The sequence below is a fragment of the Trichosurus vulpecula genome, chromosome 6 (assembly GCF_011100635.1).
Source record: "Trichosurus vulpecula isolate mTriVul1 chromosome 6, mTriVul1.pri, whole genome shotgun sequence".
Taxonomy (NCBI): Eukaryota; Metazoa; Chordata; class Mammalia; order Diprotodontia; family Phalangeridae; genus Trichosurus; species Trichosurus vulpecula.
In genome coordinates, this window is record NC_050578.1 from 108,849,807 (window position 1) to 108,870,888 (window position 21,082).

General features: G+C 41.5%; 1 protein-coding gene across 1 annotated transcript in view; it reads left to right on the forward strand.

Annotated features, from left to right (window-relative positions):
* The window catches only part of ZNF827 (zinc finger protein 827), a 256,024-nt gene that overhangs the window by 167,806 nt on the left and 67,136 nt on the right, over positions 1–21,082 (forward strand). The window contains exon 8 of the mRNA XM_036764568.1: positions 8,832–8,935. Within this exon, the coding sequence (XP_036620463.1) occupies positions 8,832–8,935 (104 nt within the window). The remainder of the gene's footprint in view (positions 1–8,831; positions 8,936–21,082) is intronic.

Consider the following 21,082-nt stretch of genomic DNA (forward strand, 5'->3'; position numbering starts at 1 on the left):
GATCTATTGCTAGAATAAGTGTGAAAACTCTTGGTTATAAACATCAGCACAAACATTGTCCCCCTAACCCTTCAAACTTTTTTCCAAAGCTATTAATGAGCAGCCCAATTGACAGATTTACTCTTTGTCTTTTTTATTTTCTTTTGCTCACATTCAGGAAGCAGTTCCTTGTAACAAGAAAAGGACCAGCAAACAGGAAGTTAAAGGGCAAAAGAACAAGGACAATGGATAATCTTCCCTTTAATAATTTAAAGATGAATTTGCCTTTTGGTAGGATTGGCTGAGTCAGTCCTACAGCTTTTTAAGAACATGGTCTGCATGTATATTGATGTTCATGTATAGCGTTATTTCATTGGTTCTTTCCCCCCACCTCTTATTTGCAAAACTGATTTGGCCTTACTGTCAGGCAGCCCCTAGTACTTCATCTCTATTGTTGGTCATCACTGTGAAGACCTAAACAAGGGAATAGCTTCATCAGGACTTCTGTGTAGAGCCATAGCTTGGGCAGAGTGAAGTGGCCTTTGCCCAGGGCACTGAGTTTAGAGGATGCTCACAGAATTCACAGTCCTTCAGCATCATAGAACCAACAGAACTTGTCACCTGGTTAACAATGAATAATTAGTTGAAATAGGAAGCAACCGGGGCGGGGGGGAGGCTAGGGTGAGATCCCCCTGCCTCGCTCCCTGCCTCTCCCCCCTCCCCCCATCATCCTCTCCCTCACTCCAACAGTGGCTGTCTCAGCAGTAACCTCACCCCCCTGTGCTGGCAATCTGTCTCCTATGTCCCAGCCCTTCCTATGCCTCTTGTCCTGGGGTGCAGTTTGTGCTACTTGCTCCAGGTGCAAAAATTCTAGTTATAACCCTGCTTTCAGGGTTCTGAAGGTTGGACCAGACTGGATAGCGCTTCCTCCTAGATCAGACACAATGACTTATAAGGTGAAAAGGAGAAAGGCTTAAGAAATGTTGCTACATCATCTTAAAAATTAAATTGCTTGGTATTGCTAATCTAATATCAGAATCATAAGGTCAGCCCCTCCTGATCTCCCAAAACACGAACACAGCTCAGGATAACCAAAGTTCCTTTGGATTTAACCCTAGCATGCAGTCATCAAATGAATATAGGCATAGCATGCTTAGAAATGTTTGTGGTGGTGGAGAGAGGGAAGGGTTTTCTCTACCCACTCATCTCCCCAGAGCTGTAGTTCTCGTATGGAGGGTATGGTGGGTGAAAGATGAAATGACTGAAGAAACAAAAGTTCAGTCTTCCAAGCATAACGATTTATTAAGCAACGTATGCCAATGCTCAACAGAGACCAGAGCTTCTCAGTTTAGGCCTGGACCCCAAATACAGGGGTAGACAGACTTTTTATACATTGAAAACAATTATTGAAATAAGGCCAATCAATTAAAAGGGTGCAGTACAACATTCAGTGATCTAGTTTCTAATTGGATGAAAGGGACTTTCCAAGTTGGAAAGGGGGAAAGCAAATAGGTGCAATTCCCTGAATTCAGAAAAAGAGGTGTCCCGTTCCTCCCAGTTGTCTGTAAACAATCAAGAGAACATGGATACAATAACTGATTGATCAGTACAGGGCCAGTTTTCAGATAAGACATACAGGTTACTCGAGGTGTACAATTGTGTGAAAACTCCCTGCATTCACTTGGTTCCCACAATTAACCATTTGTTGTCCTAATCCCCTCAATCTCCTCAAGGGTCTATGTCTTAATATTTCAGTGCCTACCTACTTTTGATGCTATTAGAGTGATTTGGCATCCATTCTGAACTTATAGGATCTTGTGACATCATCACTCTTGTGGGCTTGTCTTCCCTTGGATGCAATTCCTTGGGTAGTATTATCTCTGTCCACAGAATCAATGACTGCATATTATTAGGCCTAGGCCTAGAAATCTACTACTCTAGAATGCCCAGATCCTGGGAATTATTTGCTAGGGATGTATCTGAAATTGCCAAAAAGGCAAAGTTTCAAGTTAGTCTATTCCAATGAGCATTTGTTCAAGGCCTACAAACTCCTGGGCATTGGGGCTACAAAGACCGAAGTGGGGGGTTAGGGAATATTGCTGCCCTCAAGGAGTGCATATTCTTCTTGGGTGAAACAGCATGGTCACAGCTGATGCACATGATAATTACAGGGGGGAGGAACACTGCTAACAATTAGGGATCCAGATTGGCTTCCTAAATGGTAGTGCACTAAGGATTTTTTAGCTACATTTACTGCTTCCCTTGGTGCATCTATTTCAGATACCAAACAACTCTGAAGTACTCTGCATGCTATAAAGCCAATGATTTCATCAATAGTAAAAGACTCAAAGCAGATGGAGAAGGGTCCTGACAAGAAGGAATATAGCGGTTTGCTTTGTCTGGTGCTCTGTTAATCACTCCCTGATGTGCCAGACTTTCCTACATCAGATTCAAGCCTTCCTGGGCTTCTGGAATTTTCTCTGCTGCCTCTCAGCCTCATAAAACATTGGTGGCCCTTTTGTCATGGTGCATCTTTAGAATATAATATGTCTCCTTTTAAATCTTATTTCTGTTCTTCAAAATTCTAGCTTAATATCCAGGCTGGGAAATAATTTGGAACATTATTACATTATCCTTTTAAATAGCATCTATTGTGATCATTTCAGAGAAAACAGGGCTTCTTCTTACATCTGGTAAAAAAGAATATCTGCCTGTAATTCAACAGGCATTTTCCCTGCTTGCCTTGTACATAGCACTATGCAGCACTGGAGAAGATAAGACATGGTCCCTGTGCTCCTGGAGCTTACCATCTAGGAGAGAAATATGCTACATATGCCACTTACTATGATGGGTATGCGCACAGGAGAGGTTCTGTTCAGGTCTGGAAGGAAGAGGGGAAAGGTTATTATCAAATGAGGGAGAGATGGGAGGATTCATGGAGAAGAGGTGCTGTTTAAGTTGAGTTTTAAGGGATGAGCAGGAACTTTTTTTTAACCTTTTTAAAATTAACAAAGGTTTATTTTCTCTCCCACCCCCAGTTAGGAATAAGAAAAAAAAAATCCTTGTAACAAATACTTATAGGCAAAACAAATTCCTACATTAGCCATGTTTTAAAAAATGTATGTTTCATTCTGCATCTTGAGTAAGAATCCTATAGGCAGAAGAAAGGGAAGTAACCTCTCAAACATAAAGAATAGTTTGGACAAAGGCATAGAGATGAACTTTTTTTTGTTATAGATGCGTTCTTGAATGCCATTCTGTACAATTGGAACTTTATTTAGCTAAGAATACTCATTGAAAACTTTTGAGCGAAGGATTGATGTATCCAGATACATCCTTAAGGAAGATTAGTCTGGTGTGAAAGATAGAGAGACTGAAGGCAGGGACAGCTCTTAGGAGGTTTCACTAGGCTGTAATGAGGGCTTACACTAAGGCAATGAAAGCAAGATGAGAAAAAGGGAAGGATAAAAGAGAGATGGCTGAGGTAGAATGGACTGGACTCAGCAATTGATAGACTATAAGAGATCCAAGAAGAGAAGGGAAAAGATCATTGTGAGCACGTGCAGCTGGGTACAGAGTGCCACTAATAAAAACAGTGGTCAGAAAAAGGAGCAGATGTTGGGGAAAAGATCATCTGACGGGATTTGGACATATTTAGTTTGTGGTACCAGCAGATCATCATAGTGAAGATACTCTGTGGGCAGCCAAGGATATGGATCTGAGTTCAAGGACGGAGGATACTGGGTTTAAATAAGTGATTAGAGGATGCAATGCTATTCTTCCCGTTTGCCAGTTAAATTAAAAAACTAGTCATTCCCAGGAATGATCCCTAGTAGGATCTTCTCTCAAGACCAACTCTACTATCTCATTACAATGTGGGGCTTACCTTAGGTTCACACAGGCTATGCCAGTAGAGCAGAGGCATGGGCAGGTTCTGTCAAGCTGAACCACTTCAAGGATGGGCCCAGTAATGACCTGTCATCCGAGGACGAGCGGTGATAAGCTCAAAGAGGTTCATCACTAGATTGGCAACAGATCAATTTCTCTGTCACAGTAACTCCCAAAGGTCCATCTGTTAAGTTATAAAAGAGTCATGGATCTGTGTTGTTAAGAAGAACTACCTACCAGTAGCAATGAAATCACAAGTCATTAATGTATTGAAGTATTCCCAGTATGTATCATGAACATTCTCTTCTAGCAACTTTAGAGTTAACTTTAAAATTACTAACTTGAGTTGCCATCTCATCCAACCTGTAGCTGCACCAGAACATTATTTTTTTTTATTTTGAGTTCCAAATTTTCTCCTTCCCCCACCCATTGAGAAGGCAAGCAATATGATACTCATTAAAAATATAAAGTCATGCAAAACTTATTTCAATATTAGCCATGTTGCAAGGTGGAGCAAGCAAAATAAAGTGCAAAAAAAAAATGTATTCCAAAGTGCACTCAAGAGCCCATCAGTACTCTCTGGAGATAGATTGCATTTTTCTTCCTGAGTCTTTTGGAATTGTCATGGACTATTGTATTCATTAGAGTAGCTAAGTCTTTCACAGCTGATTATCATTACAATATTGCTGTCACTGTGTGTGATACAGAACATGCATTATTCACAAACTTGAGACCTGCAGTGAAAGGGAGCCCCACCCCACCCCCAGTGAACGTGGGGACAATTCTTTGGAGCATACTTGCCTTACATTGAGCCTAAATTTGCCTCGTGGAAACTTCTTCACATTTCTCCATGTTATACCTTCTGGGGCCACACCTTCCATGTGATAGCCCTACAAACATGTGAAAAGAGCTATCACTTACCTCAGAAGCCTTCTTCCGAAGCTAAACATCCCCATTTCACTTAACTGATTCTCATAGGTTATAATCCTTAAGGTCTTTTGACATCCTGGTTGGTTGCCCGCCTCTAGAGCTTAAGAGAGTTCCTTCAAAAATATGGCACCTGGAACCGAATGCAGAATTCTAAATGTGATTTTACTAGAGTGACGTATCATCAGCCTCAGTTCTGTTACCCATGCTGGCTTTCAGCTTCTGTCCATTTAAAATATAAGTTGGTTGATGATCATAGATCTCGAGCTGTAGAGGACCTCAGAGTCTGTCTAGTCTGACTCCTTTATTTTACATATGAGGAAACTGAGCCTAGATAGTTTAAGTGACATGCCCAAGGTCACCCACACAAAATAAATATATCAGTGAGATGTAAGCATAGGTTCCCTGACTCCAGATTTGATTGCTTTTCACTATACCATGCTGCTTCCCTAATCTTCCTATTTTTTCATGCCATTCTCTTTAGCGAAAAATTCTTCCCCCTTTTTTTTCTTACCAGAATTGATTATATCTTCAGAATTGATTCTTGAGCACTTCTCATCTCTCTTAGGCTGACTTTTTTGATGATGATTGTGGACTGGGGGGACTGTTGGTGAGATTATGCCTGATTTTTCTCACCTCTATCACAAACTTCAGCAATCAGTTCTTCCTTTTGCTGAGAAGCAATTTCATAATATCATTTCCCCTCCTTTACTGGCTCTTCTATATTCTGAAGGATAAAAATATCATCAGTAAAGTTGAGAAATATTAGCTTCTCTACTTTGAGCCAAATATGCTTCAGCAAATGTCTAAAAAATTAGAGTTTTTCATCTACTACAGATAACATGTCTCTGTGCTGGGCTTCATGCTCTGTTTCCACAACTCTTCATTTATAGCCTCCTTCTGGCCAGATGGTCTATAGTATACCCTCAATGACTATAGTTTCTGCTTCTGTTTCCATTGATCCTCATTTCAATGCTCTCTTCCATGTATTGTTGCTCTGGTTCCTTATATGAGAATATGCTCTTATTAAATAGTGCTGCTGCTCTGTATATACATCTCTGTTCCCTTTAGCTGTCCTGTTATTTTTAACATGTGCTTACACACACACACACACACACACACACACGCACGCACGCACGCACGCACACACAAAAACTCTTCTGTTCTAGAAGTCGTGAGTCCTAATGCACCAAGTTTCCAAATACCCATAAGCTCAAATTTGCCTCCTTACTTTAGTATCTCTTCCCCAATCTCTATGTTTTTGTGTATAGACATGTGGGGCCATGGGATTTGTTGCCACTTCTTCTTTGTCTCCCACGTGTATCTGAGTATCTCTACTGCTACTCTGTATCATGCAACTTCCTATAATACCTAGCTTGGTAGATAGATGTAGGTAGATTTCACCCTCTACCTTCCTTGACAGGTAGGGTATCTTTGATTATATTTGTAATAGTCCAGAAATTTTTTTTTACCAGCCATCAGGTCAGGCTAATCACTAGCCAAGACCCCTTTAAAAATCCATTCTCAGACATCTTTAAGTATTTGTTTACTTCCTACTTCCTCTTAGTCATCTGTAACCCGTATTTCTGAGCTCTTCTCTAATTCTTGTTTTTGAATGCTACATTTTAGCATCTACCATGCCTCTACCATTTCCTGTAGGAATGAGGCAAGGTAAGAAATGTTGCACTTCTAATGTGTCCCATGGTGAGGCACGGGCTCCATATTAGTCCTGTACTGGTCTGAAAGGGAAGACACCACCACATATTTTAGGCACCAGTTCCATTCTCTCCTCCCTTTATCAGAATGAGGCTTTATTCTTCTCACCAGGGAATGCTGGCAGAACTAATAGCTAGCATCTGTCTATTACCTGGTGAGTTGCCAGTCATGCATGAGGGCTAACAATTTGTAATCCTCCTGGTAACGGCCCATCCAGAAGCTTAGGGTGACACTTTATTACTCTGTACTTACAGAGTCTGCAGATGCAGATCTCTACTGATCTCTCTCAGAGGAGGAAGTGTGGAATTGTGGAAAGAACCACCAACTAGATAGGTGACCTCAGGTAGGTTATTTAACCCCCTGGGCCATGGCATCCTCATCTGTGAAATGATGGGTTTGTGCCACATTATCTGTATGGTACCTTCTAGCCTGAAAATTCTCTCATTCGGTACAAGTAAAAGGAAGGCTTTGTCATAGTTAGAGTCTCCTGGCCCTTTGAAAGCCACGTAGTTTGGGGTTTATTTTTTTCTATACCAAATGTGTATTTATCACATCTGGGGAGAAAAATTGCTCCTTTCTGATTTCAGAGAATCCCTCTTTCCACACTCTCTCAAATGAAATGATATGCTTTACCACCCTACAGGAAAAGATAGCCACATAATTGTATGATTATGACATAATATGACATGAGGAAGTCCTCTTCCCTGTATATACACTCAGAAATGAATCTTCCAGCTAATCAGAATTTTTAAATATGCCTGATACCTAGCCTTTTAGATCAAGCTTTAAAAGTAGCCTTTTACATTTTATCTATTAGTAATACTCAAATTTCATAATCAAATGACTTTGTACCCACTGAAAAGCAACATGGGGGAGGTGGGGGCAGGGGACAGGATTGGCCAGCTTTGGAAGAGCTCTCTGCCTCAGCCCTGACTCATAGTATCCATGTGATAGTGAACAAACCACTTAGCTTCTCAGTCCCTCGTTCCAGGTAACTCTCAAAGAATACAGGTTACAGATGAGTTGTCAGTCTGTATAGAAAGAATTTTTATGTTCTGACAGCTTCCTACATTGATGAAGTCACTGCTCCCTCCCCTTCCCCCTACCACCAATTTTTAAAATTAATTTAAACATAACCTCTTACCTCTTAGTTCCACTTTTGCTGTCTTGTGCTAGCTAGAAATGATGTGACGTGCTTAAAAATAATATCTTCTGAGCCCAGTAACGAGATTGAGCTTGCCTTGGTTCAAATAAGGTTTAAGGTGGAATTGTATGAAAATCCTCTCATTAAAGAGGATCTCAGTCTTTTCTGTTAGTTGTGACCAGTTGGTTCAGCCGTTTGGAGCCTCTGAGGCTGTGGTTTCAGGCTCCATGGGGATCAGTTAGTTTCTCTAAGCTCTATGGCCACACATTCCACCCCTGACCCTACCCAGCCATCTTTCATGTGTGCGCTACTGCTCACAAGAGGGATCAGGTGCCAGTCTGAGTGAATCAGGACAAATCCATCACCACCAGGGAGAAAACAAAGTGTGTGTCCTTTGACAGGATTGTCTGCTTATCCTAAGGAAAGATGGAATTCTTTGCACAAAAGAGAAACAAATAATCCCAGCATGCGTCTCAGCGTAGCAGGCTAAAGAAGACACTTCAAAGTAGATATTTCCTATTATAACCCAAGTCCCAAAGCCCATTGGTATAGGACTCTCCTCATTGGTGGAGAACGGTGCCCCCTGCCTGGTGAGAGGGGAAGAGAGGAGAGATCCATTCTCTTCAGTCTCTCCAAGTTTCATCAGCTTCTTCCCAGAATTTATTTTCGCTTCAGCAACCTGAAATGGGGTTGGCATTGTCCAACTTCTCTCTCAAAGCTAAAAGCCAGAAGTGGGTAAAGTGACTGCAGAGCCCAGAGAAAACTCAAGATACCTGAAAATATTCAAGAAATTAAAGACAGAATGAAGAGACTTAAAGAGATTGAAAAGGCTGGAGTTCTCTCTCCCACCCTCATAAACTTTGTCCCAACCCTCATGCAAGCATAGGACATTAATGTCCACCAATGAGGAGGGTCCCATACCATTAGGTTTTGGGACTTGGCTTATACTTTATCTACCTGTCATGAAAACCACTTGAGGAAACAGACAAAAAAAAATAGACTGATGAAACTTGCTTCAGTCATTGATCTACCCCAGAACCCAGTTCTCCTGCTATACTCTGGAATACTCTCCTCAAAACCCATTGACCAAAGTTTATGTATGTGTCTGGGGCCACGTTTGCATTTATTTGTTAGCAACCTCCATTTACAAAAGCTTACTTTTTTTCCCCCCTCCCAGCCCTTTCTTTTCGGAAGATTCATTTAGACAATCACCATTCACCTCCAATTCAAAAGATCTGCTGCCCAGCGAGTCTGTGCTCCACACGAGAACATCGGCCCCAGGTATGGAAACAGTCTTAACTTTGCTTCTGTTGTTTGTTTGGGAAATGACTTCTGCACTGCACTGTGTGGATTATCAACTACTTTCATTCACTGGGTTTTTTTGGGTTTTGTTTTTTTAAGCCAGATTCAGAACAAAACATGATGGCACGCACACACACACACACACACACACACACACACACACACACACACCTCTAACTACAAATACTTACAAAAGCTTAATGAAGCAAAATTCAGGAAATGTCATTTCTCCTTTTTTTCCATTCCCAATGATTAATTTTCTTTCCCATATGATCCACCTCTGTAATGAATTCCTCTTTCCTTGAAGATAACTCACCACAAAGTTGAGAAAAATGTGCTCAACATTGTGATGGTTTTGAGTGGGTTGCTGAGCTAATGGGGAAGGGAGATGGCTTCCTCAGTGCTGCTCAGCAGCTGGGTCCCAAGGGATGAAAAGTGTTGGGTGGTAGCCATGTAATTCACTGAATGTTGCCCTCTCGCCATTCTCACCACCACTTTCCTCCCTTCTCAGCCATGAGATCTGCTCACATCTTGGCCCCATCCCCTTTACTACCTCATGCCAACTTCAATTCAGTACAAGTATTATTAAGCAGTTATTTGCTATGAACCATGCACTGTGCTAGGTGCTGGAAATATCAGAACCCAACCCAACCAATCTCTACCCTCAAAGGGCTTTCGATCTGCTGGATTCCCGTAGACTTATGATCCATTTCATCTTATCAAATATATCTTGGGCACCTGCTATTTGAGTCATTTTGCTAGTTTCCTGGGGAAGGGGACATAGCAGCGAGTCTCTCTACTTAAGGGGCTTGACATCTAGTACATGCTGTATATAGATAACTACCACACAGACAGAAGGTGGCCAATGCTATAAGAGAGATACAGGAAAGGTCTTTGCTTAGGGCATTGATTTAGCAGTCAGAGAAATCACACTTGGCGAAGGCCTCCCTAAGGAAGTAACCTTTGATGAGCTGGTCCTTGAAGAGAACAGTTTTCCCTTCCATGTTGAGACTTTCCCCGGTGTGGTTTTGATATATCATGTATTGGTATAAGAAATTAAATGGGAATTTGGGGGGAGTTTTGTGGAAGCTGCAGACTTCCACAATGTGGAAGGGATAACTGTAGTTAGGATTTCACAAGTGGAGATGGTGGGAGGGCATATTCCAGGCTCAAGTAGGAGAATGTCCCGAGTACTTAGAGAACAGTGAGGAGTCCAGTTTGGCTGGAGCCATGTAGACCTCTTGGGGAGCAGTGGAAGACACTGTTGGCAAGATATATTGGAACCATATTGTAGAGATCCTTGAATGCCACTGAGAAGTGAAACTGAGGATTTCACAATTCATTTGGTGGGCAGTGGGGACAAGGGAATGTTTTTCAGTAGAGAGAGTGACAAGGTTGGAACCCTTCCCTGTCCATCCGTTCCTTTTGATTCGTCCTCTCTGAAATGAAGCAAAGACTAGCTGGTGATTTCCCCTTTTTAGCAGATCAAAAGCATGGAAATCTGACTCTACCACATATGGATGGCTCCATGTGTGTGAAGGGACAATGGAAATCATTTCTTTTTTGTAGGTAATTTCCTTTGGTGTGGGGAGCTTCCTCCACCAAGACGGATCAGTAACTCATTTGTGATGTAGTTTTGGACAGTTTCCAGAGGGGGAGGGGATGGGGAGGAGGGGGCAAAGGCAAGGACCCAAGGGATCAGATGAGACTTGAGCCCAAGACTTCCTGATTCTGAGGCCAGTTGCCATGGGGCCTCTCACACAGCATCATAGATACAAAGCCAGAAGTGAATGTAGACATCATCTGGTCTAACCCTCTCATTTTGCAGATTAGGAACCAGAAACCAAATCATCCTTTTAACTTTCACTAAGTTATATGAAAAGCTTGAGGACCATTGTCCCACATGTCTAGTAATGACACCACTTTCTGACAGTTATGTCCTCTCCAGGCTCCCCTGCATGAGTACCCCCATTTCATTATGGGAGCACAGGAAAACAAGAAGAGATACCACTGTTGGCTTGGGGGTTTGAAGCCTCATTTCCATGTGTTCATAGGTATGATTATTGCCCCAGTTGTGCCTATGAGACTTGTGGAGGTCACGGAGTGGCGGGAGGGAATGAGACTAAGGAGATACCGGAGGAAACCACTTTTGGAATGTATAAAGTGACATCAAGTGGCAGAGACTTCTGGAGACCAAACCAGCATTACTGTATGGGTGCTGATGTGGGGTCCCCAAGCCTCTAATTCAGGGTTCACTTCCTGAGCGAGGAATACTTAAGAGTCTAACCCATGACATTGTTGAAGGCTCTAGGAAGTCCTGACTTTTCCTGAAGCAACCCCTTTATCTAAGCCCTCTACATTTCTGAGAGCTACATACTTAGAACTGGAGACTCTTAGAACTCGAAAGGGGACTTGGGGAGATCAGCTACAATAAGGTCCTCATTCTTCCAGGTGAGAAACCTGAGGCCAGAGAGATTGAGTGTGACCAGAGGCCATGCAGTTGGTTAGAGCAGAATCAAAGGCTCCCGACTCCCGGGCTACTGGTCTTTAGTAGACCTAAACACTTTAACTGAACCTTCATTGCTCGTATGGCCCTGGCCTGAGAGGCAGTGCAATGTGTGTAGCATAGTAGGATGGAGGGCCATGCTTAGAGTTAGGAACACCTTGGTTCAAATCCTACCTCTGCACATATTGGCTGTGTTGAGTTGTTGTTCAGTCGTGTGTGATTTGGGGTTTTCTTGGCAGAGATACTGGAGTGGTTTGTCATTTCCTTTTCTAGCTCATTTTACAGATAAGGAAATTGAGGCAAACAGGCTTAAGTGACTTGCCCAGGGTCTCACACCTAGTAAGTCTCTGAAGTTAGATTTGAACTCAAGTCTTCTTGACTCTTAGCCTGGAGCTTTCTCTACTGTGCCATCTAGTCTAGCTGCCCTACAGGCTGTGTGCCCTGGGCAAATCAGTAAACCTCTCAGTGTCCTGGGCAGCTTTCAAAGGCTACAAATTAAAGAAGAGTTTGCCAATCTGCTGCCTTGGAGGGTACCCTAGAATGACAAAGTCATAATTCTGGACCACCCCCCTCCTGAAAGTTTTGATCTCTATAGGTAGTGTTTTCAAGTCTCCTATATGCTTCAGTGTCCTGGCACTACATAGACGCTGGAGGGGCTTATTTTGCAGTTAACAAAGCATAAAGTGGCCCTTTCTGAAATGTTCGGGGTTGGGTAGGAGGTATGGGGGAGCAGGGCAGTACAGCAGGATATGTCGTAAAGTCACTGGAACTGCTTTTCACCAAGCACCAAGGAAGAGGTAACTGCTTAATTCAGTTGAATTCTGTAAACCATTATTAAGCACCTACTGTGTTCCTGCTGTGTCTCCATGGTCACAGGCATTAGGCCCAGGTTCATCTCTCCACTTCCCTAGATATCTAGATTAGAAGCCAAAGAGGCTTCTAGCCAACAGATATTTACTTGGTTGCTATTTTAGCTTTTCAGATATTTCCCATATTCACTCCTATTTCACGTACTTCAAATGAGCCTCTCTCGCTGAGAAAATATATTCTCTCATAGCTGGTTGTAGAAGTATAAAGGAATTTTTGCTTAGTTTGTGTCTATTTTCCAAACAGGGGCTATTTGAACTACTGCCTCCTTCCCACAACGTAGCTCTGAATGGCCAGCTCCCCCAGGCCCCCCAGGATTATTGCTTTGCCGTTAAGTTGATGGATTGTGACTTCCTAATGTCAAAGTAACGCTTAGGAATTGTTTGTCAGTAGTGCTATGACCCATACTGTCAGTGACCACATGATATATACACACAAACATTACTTTGCTTACATCGGTGTTTGTTTTGGCACAATTTAATGGATGGTATTTACTAGTTAAGTTAAAACTCGACCTCCGAGTGGGATATCGGGATTTCTGTTGCTATGCATACAGAATCCACATCTTTCTGATTCACTGGATGGACTTGAGTTATGAGCTGGATGAAAAACTGACTCAGATTTTTTTTTTTTGGTCTGTTCAGGTTTTGTTTGTGTTTTTTTAAAATGTAAATCCCTTTTAGTTTGGGATCTTTCGCACGGTGTCGTTTAACAAAATATATGCATTTTAAAAATTACTACGTTTATATTCTAGAGTTAAGGGACAAATGAGTTCTTCAGCGTGGATACACCACTCACTGATGGTGCCTTCTCTTGCATATCTCCATGAATTGCCCTGGCCAAAAAAGTTCGGCACCCAATGGCAAAAAGTGGTGCTAAGCCTCCCTGAGTGTAGCTAGGCAGATCTTCAGATGACGACACCGTCCCTCAAACATTCTCAACAGGCCTTCCAACTGGATGGGACCTGCCAGAGTTGGCACTTTGATAACCTAGCAGAGGCTTGTATTTATATTTCTATAAGTAGCAAAAGGAAATGAAAGAGTTGTCTAGTTCCGTTTTGCTTTGGTTTGTTTCACAAATAGAAATGTCTTGGAGAATGGAGCTTCAAGTTGGAAACAGTATAATGGCCCTATTAGGCAGACACTTTGAAGTTTTATCGGATGTGTGAGGTTTTAAGGCATGGGCACTACATAAAGAGAAAGCTCACTCGTTGGCCTAATTGTAGCAAATGTCACTTTGAATCGGTGAGAGGTCTGAATTACAGAAAGCGTCTCAAGGAATCTGCTGTTATAATTTTCAAGGCTGTTTAGCGATTTAAGTTAGACAAAATATTGCCTTCTAGAAAATCATCCATGATTTAGCAAGCATTAAAATCCTATAGATTGTGCAATCAGTCCTAGATACTTCATCAGGTTAAAATAAAAAAAGAGGATACAATGCCTACCATTGACTAGCTTATGGTCTTTTTTTGGGGTGGGGGGGTAGTTATATAGAGGGGCTCTTAATGTAATCTTAGGACAGTGATCTGGTAGGAGTGTGTTTAGTGCAGATCTGGTAGGAGCGTATTTAGTGCAGTGGAGAAGAAAGAGACAAGAAATAAGAAGCCAAATTAGGAGGCTATTACAAAAGTCCAGACAATGAAGGATGGAGGCAATGAAAATGGCACACAACATCAAGAGAAGACTTGGTGATTGACTGGATGTTCATAGAAATGTGGAGGGAAAAGGAAGAATCAAAGGTAACCCTGAAGTCAAGCCTGAAATATAACTCCATTAACAATAGCAGCACCCACAAAAAAGTCAGTCGAGAGGAGGGACAAGACAACAGGAATATATAAGAATAATTTTACTGATGTTGGAGGATTAATTTGTGTGTTAATGGATGCTTCTGGTGGACCTAAAAACAATTCTGTTAAGTAGTTTAAAGATTTTTGCTAAAATCTTAGTTACTTAGCAAACCATTTCCTTATACAGATGATGCAAATGTAAACTTCATCCTAGGGCATTATCACAAATTTCCAGTTAGTGTAGACTGTAATTAATGAGATTTTCTTGTGGTTGTGTCCTGGGGTCAAAGAAGTCCCATGCTTGCTCATACTGGAATAAATGCTAAAACTATGATATCATTTCAGCAATGAAAAAAGTATGAATGAAATTCTATTTTCAAAAGGATTTTGGATAAGGTCCTTAGGTTGCCTGGGATGTCCTTCAAGAACTAAAATATCCTGAAGACAGTGTAAAGCAGGATTAAATTGGAATAAACAAATCTCAGCAGACAAGGAGTTCTGCAGTGGAATAATTGCAACGAATACAATCCATTCATTCCTCATGTGCTTAGTAATTACCTACTCTGTCCTAGGCACTGTTCTGGATGCTGGAAATAGAACAAAAAGGAGAGTCCCTGCTCTCAAAGGGCTTTCATTCTACTGGGGGAAAGGGCTGATACATAGACAGTTAAGTCAATACAAAACGATGTGAAGTGATTTGGGGAGAGAAAAGACAATGATCAGGAAAAGGTTTGTTGTAACAACAATACTGGTTGCAGCTGCTGTGGCTCTCTAAGGCTAATAACACCAGCACACAGGAGGGCTGCTAGCACAGGTTCTTTTGATCTGCTTTTCTAAGGAAAGCAACTTTAAGAGGTTTACAATCTCGCTTTAATTAAATATACATATATCATTCACTTAGTTCAGGGGAAAAAGTCAGCACCCTGAACTTCAGAGAAAACACAAAAAGAAATTACAAGTAGAAATTGTATAAACAGAGCAAATAACACAAATCAGCAGACAGGGCTTCTAACCATACGTCCATAGCAATATATACATAGTTACTAGAGAGAGAAGCACCAACTGGGTTTTTAAAGCCAGGGGGCTCCTTAACGGCTACCCAGAATCTCATCTGGCCAAATCACATGAACACTTCCAATAAATGAGCCTCCAAAGCAAAGTGTTAACCTCAGAGTATATATATACTTCTTCAGGGTCAGAGGGCATCACAACCATGTGACTCAAACTCATGTGAATTAGGCTTTTTTGTGACTTTTAAGCAGGTCATCAAAGACTCTTGATTCAATCAAAGGCAAGGCCCAATCAAAGGCACTTGATTGCCTTAGTGTTGAGAAGCATTCCAAAAGAAAAAAACAGCAAAAAGTCCCACTTTGCTTGCCATTACATTTGTGTAGGAAACCATACTCAAGCTGAGTTCAGTGAAGTGGGATGACCTGTGGAATGGCAAGGAGGCTAGAGATAGAATATCATGGAACATCAAATGAGCCCATTTGGCTGAAAGATAGAGTCATTTTAAATTGTGGCCATGTAGATGGCCACATAATCACAATGATATTGTGAGGAAGAATGCAGAAGAAACTGCCCAATGAGTCGACCTAGTGGGGGATGAAGACTAGGATGAAATGCAGAGTAGCCCAGTTCTAGATACTCTCTGCCATCCTGAAGACAATATAAAGGTACAGAGTGTTAGTGTGTTCTGGCTAGTTGGTTTTCTCTAGTGTTTCTGAAGAACTGCTCCTGAGAACATTGGTTTCTCTGCATCTGAAAGGCACTACTGGACAATATTGCCAGGTTGTCACTTGCTATAAAATCTTTCAAGGAATAGGATGTCAGTGTTTGTAATACAGCTACCATGGCCTCTTCGGTGGAGCAGGTTGTGGGGGATAGGTGAGGAAGGATGGTACCGTGTCTAGAAAATGGATCTTACAGTCCTAAATAAGTTGGTGGATTTAATTTTACATTGTGGTAGAGGTTGCTTTAGAAAAGTATGCGGCTATGTGAAAGATACAGAAAATATTTCATAGCTATTATATTCATAATATATTTATTAATAATGCTTTGTTTCGTCTTGCGGTGATTCACTTTTTAAGATATAACATGGAAGAATCAGTGAAGTCAGTTATTTTCCAGAAGTAAGGCATCAGGGAAGTATTTCTACACTGATTTTCAAAAACTCTAATACATATGTGCACATTCTTTGATACTTGATGGAGCTTTGATCTCAGTGAAGCAGGTATTTCTTCCCTCAGTACAGATCCATGGCTTCTCATTCGGTCCAACTCTTAGCCTGTAAGTAAGGCATGTCCAACATGCTGAGAGTCTTCCTCGAGAGCTCTTAGAAATGCATAGGTACCATCAGAATACCACATCTTCCCATTGGTCATCCCTCATTCTCACATTATAATCTATCCATCTCCTTTTTCAAACATACTTCTAATGGACAATATCCAGTCACATATGTGGTTACCTTTCTTTTTTTTTAACATAGTGTTTGTTGATATTTTTGTGTTTTCATATGGCCCAGCTTTTCCCCTTTATCCTCCTCCCTCCCAGAGAGCCATGCCTTAAAACAAAAGATTTTTTTAAAAAGAAAAACAGGAAAAGAAGAAAATGCAGCAAAAGTGAACAACATGCAAAAACAATCTGGCCTTATATGCAGTGTTCCATGCCTATAAACAACACCTTTGCCTCCTCCCTCCCCACCTTGACAAAGGCGTGGGAGGAGGTATTTTCTCACGTCTCTACTTCAGGTCCAAGCTCGTTCCTTATAATTTCCTAACATTCATTTTCAGTTGTTTTGTTTACATGTAACATGTGTTCTATGTTTATGTTGCATGTTTTGTTCTTTCTGTTTATATTATTGAAATAAGTCTTTGTGTATCGTGAGTTCTTGACTATGCTCCACTTAACATCAGTCCACATCCAACATGCTCAATGAATGTCTTTGCAAAATACAATATAAATGTGAATTTTATTATTTCTTGTTTACATGCCCTGATATGTAAACCTGAATATGTAAGGCTCCCAGTTTTTATAATATAAAGCTGGTGACATTTTTGTTCTCTACCTCTTGGTCATGCGTGAATTTCTGATGTTCTCATGAGGCCATTTTTTTTCTTTTTTTGTCTATACATTTCATTTCAACATTTTAGTCCCTCTCTAACAGATACTACCAGCCTCCCCACTCACTCCCCTCTACCCAAGCTTTCTAATAAAAGCTGCCTAATATAGTTGTTGCAAACAGCCATCCAAGTTGCTTTCCAATTTTTGTAATTTGTCATTTGTTAGTTGAAAGGAAGGACACGCACTTTGCCTTAAATAATTTTGAACCAACATTGACCATTTTAGTTGACATTAGTTTTGTTGATCTTTAATATGGTTTTCATTTACATAGTTGGAGTCACTGTGTGTATTGTTCTTTGGGTTTTGCTTTTGTTCCACTTTGCACCCATTCTTAAAAGAATTCCTCCTTCTCTTAGTCCTTCATATTTGTTGTTACTTGAGAAACAATATTATTTCATTCTATTCATATATAAAAGATAGCACAGAGAGTAGGTAGAAGGGCTAGCCTTTGAGTCAGGAAAACCTGGGTTGGAATCTGACCTACACTGGCTGTGGGACCAGCGGCACCAGTGGTGTCAAAGGCAAATAGGAACGTCCTTGCAGGCGGCATAATGACTTAGAAAACCACAAATTAACATTGTATTGTATTGAATTTTTATTTATTTCATTATATATTTCCCAGTTACATTTTAACTAGTTTCGGGCACCACTCTGAAATGTTGAGGGCTATGTGTGACCGGAGGATCACGTATTTGACACATCTACTTGGAGCAGCTCTCAAAGAATAGAAGTTACGTAATTTCTGATTACATCCATGAGACAAATTTGTACAGCCTGCATTCCCTAGATTCATGAAAGTACTTATCTATATACATATGTGTACTCATGCATACATGCATATACAATGCACGTACATACATTTGTGCTGAATACATGCATAGTTTGCTTTCTATAACTTAGTAAATACTTTGCTTGAGCATTGAATGACTTCTTGACCAGTTAGTAAATGTCAGAGGTGGGATTTGAACCCAGGTCTTCCCAACTTTTGGGTCCTTCCTGAATTCTGTTGACTTTCACACTGCCTCTGTGTCCCGTATGAAATGATTATATTTAAAGGTATGCCTTACCTGCATGCAGAGGAGTTGATTTCTGTGGATGGACCATGAACGTAAAACATGACTGGGCTGACAGTTCTGATGCTTGACTAGAAGCAATGACAACATGTGTCCTCCACTCTCTCTTTTGTAGACTTGGTGACACATCTGGCCTGCCATCTGAAGCACATGCACTTGTAGCTGTGGTTGCTAGTAGCTGCTACTTTGCCTTGGGTTACTGGACATCTGGGTCAGTCTCTTTCTGGAGGACATTTTTCAAATCCTACAACCATCCCTCGTAGCTGGACTCCAGCTACGCCTGATGGCCTCTCCTAAGAGCTTGAGGACAGGCTCCCCAGACTCTTCCCCAGTGATAAGCAGAGGCTGTAATTCTATTGGCTATCACAGCCCCATCAATGTTGGAAGCTCTGGAAGCCTCACTGGCAGTGACGCGGGCCAGTGCTTTTGTTTTGTCTTGATTGTTCATAACTGCTTGATGAGGATTCGCTATCAGTACAGCCATGTTCCCAAGGGAATGTATTATTCCCTAAAACCTTTTTATGGGATTCAGAATGGTAGAATCTAAAGGATGCTGCATCCTGAATCCTGGGTTCAAATCTCATGTCTGACTCTTGCTACCTGTATTACTTTGGTCCAGTCACTTAACCTCTATGCAGGCCCCAGTTTCCATTGTAAAATGAGGGGGTTGGACTAATGACCTTTCCTAGGTCCCTTCTAGCTCCAGATTTATGATTCCAGGACCGACATAGTCCCAACCAACTCTGAGTAAATGACCTTTTGGTCCTCACATCGATCTGGTCTGACTTTGTGGCCTAATTACCCATTACTGCAACCATAGCTAACCAGCTTTCCATAGTTCCAAATCTTTAGAAAATAAAGTCTAACTTTACTGTCTAAAATAAAAGCAAAAAGCTTTGCCAGCCTTTCTGAAAGAAAAGGAGAAATGAATATCTTTGGATTTTAGATGCTTTAAACTGAAGTACTGGTAGGAACCCACACAGACAATGAAAGACAAAGAACAATGATTTAATAGTTTGGATGTTTGGTCTCATGCCTCTAGGCCATACAATTAAGGCCATCCCAAAGCAAATTCCAGCAGTAATGACCCCTCTCCCAACCCCATTATCAGAGATCTTGGCTGCCCACTTGTCAGGAATTTTGTAAAGGGAGTCTCTGCTTGGCTGACTGACTGTTCTACCAGATATTCTCCGAGGTCTCTTCTATGGCTTCGATTCTGCTGTTCTATTTTTTTTTTCTTCAAGGGGGGAAGGCAGGGCCATTGGGTTAAGTCACTTGCCCAAGGTCACACAGCTAGTAAGTGTCAAATATCTAAGGTCAGATTTGAACTCAGGTCCTCCTGACTCCTGGGCCAATGCTCTATTCACTGCACCACATAAATGCCCCAGATTCTGCTGTTCTGGAAGACTCATGGGCAGATACTTTGGGACTACAATGAATAATCAACATTTTCCAGTCTGTGCCTTGGTGGGTTCTCTAATTTCATGATTGGATTGCCACCCTCTGTGGCTTAATAGGTAAGTTAGATAGTTACCTGAGACCCAGAGGGGCAAAGTAAGTTACCCAGGCTTATCCAGCAAGTAAGTAGTAGAGACAGGACCTGAAATTAGGTCTTCCTACTCCAACTCCAGCCACTCTGCCATTAGAAATGATAAAGTGGAGAGGGAAGATTCCTTTTAAATTCAGCTCCTGGGCTTTGCTTTTCATGTGAAGTTACCCTGCTGTCTTGGTCAGTGTTCATCTTGATCAATGCCCTTCTTTTAGTACAGTAGATGCTAATGTACTGGTTTGGAAGCCCCAAGTAGCATTTCCTGGGTCTTAGCAATGCCTGTGACCAAATCAATATCTTGAGAATGAATGGAACTTTAAAGGCCAGATTCTTTGGTTGCATAATAACTGATGAAAAATGTCTGTTTGGAAATCACAAGGTAGTAACCCTGGTCTGCATCTGGGGAGGGCTAATTGATTGTGCCAGGCCTTCCTCTTTTTATAGACTGGGCTCTTATGCTCCATGTTGTAAAACATCCGTCCATTCTCATTTCTTTTCATTTCTCCCCTATGCTTATTCATTTCCAGAGCAGCAAATGCCCTCAGGTAACTAGGGTTTTGTTTTTAAGTCATTTCCCTCATAAACCTTACCTCCCTAGTTCCATTCAAACCTGTCTTACTCTTTTCCCACATCTAGGCCAAGTGAGTCCATGTCCATGTGGAGAGAGACATTAAATCACACAGAGACCTGACTCTTCTTTGATCATAGTGTTTGAGGGAGCGTGAGGGCCTGAGTGAGAGCCTGGTCTTCTCTTTCTCTTATCCTATTGCGTTTATGACAGCAAAGCGCCAAACTATCTTCAGTTTCTCACGCACAAAATGGGAGTAATTACGAATACAGAGTCTTGAGAATCGGCAATTGCTGAAAAAGTAGCAGCGTATTCTCCCTCCCATTCTTCAGGCAGTGCTGGGGTCCGAGGTGGGTTATTTGGTCTAATTCACTTCCTTGGTCCACTGCGTTTTTTAAAAAATTGAGGCAATTGGTGACTTCTCCAAGGTTACACAGCTAGTCAGCGGCTGAGGTCTGATTTGGACTCAGATCCTCCTTACTCCGGGGCTGGTACTCTATCCACTGTGCCACTTAGCTGCCCTGGCCCACTGCATCTTAGGAGAAGCTGCCACCTCTCTTTAATAAGCAGATGTCAGGAAAATTCCTAGGACTGATTTCATTAAAATCATGGTACCCACAACCTACTGGACGTGCATTGTATTATAAGGCTGAA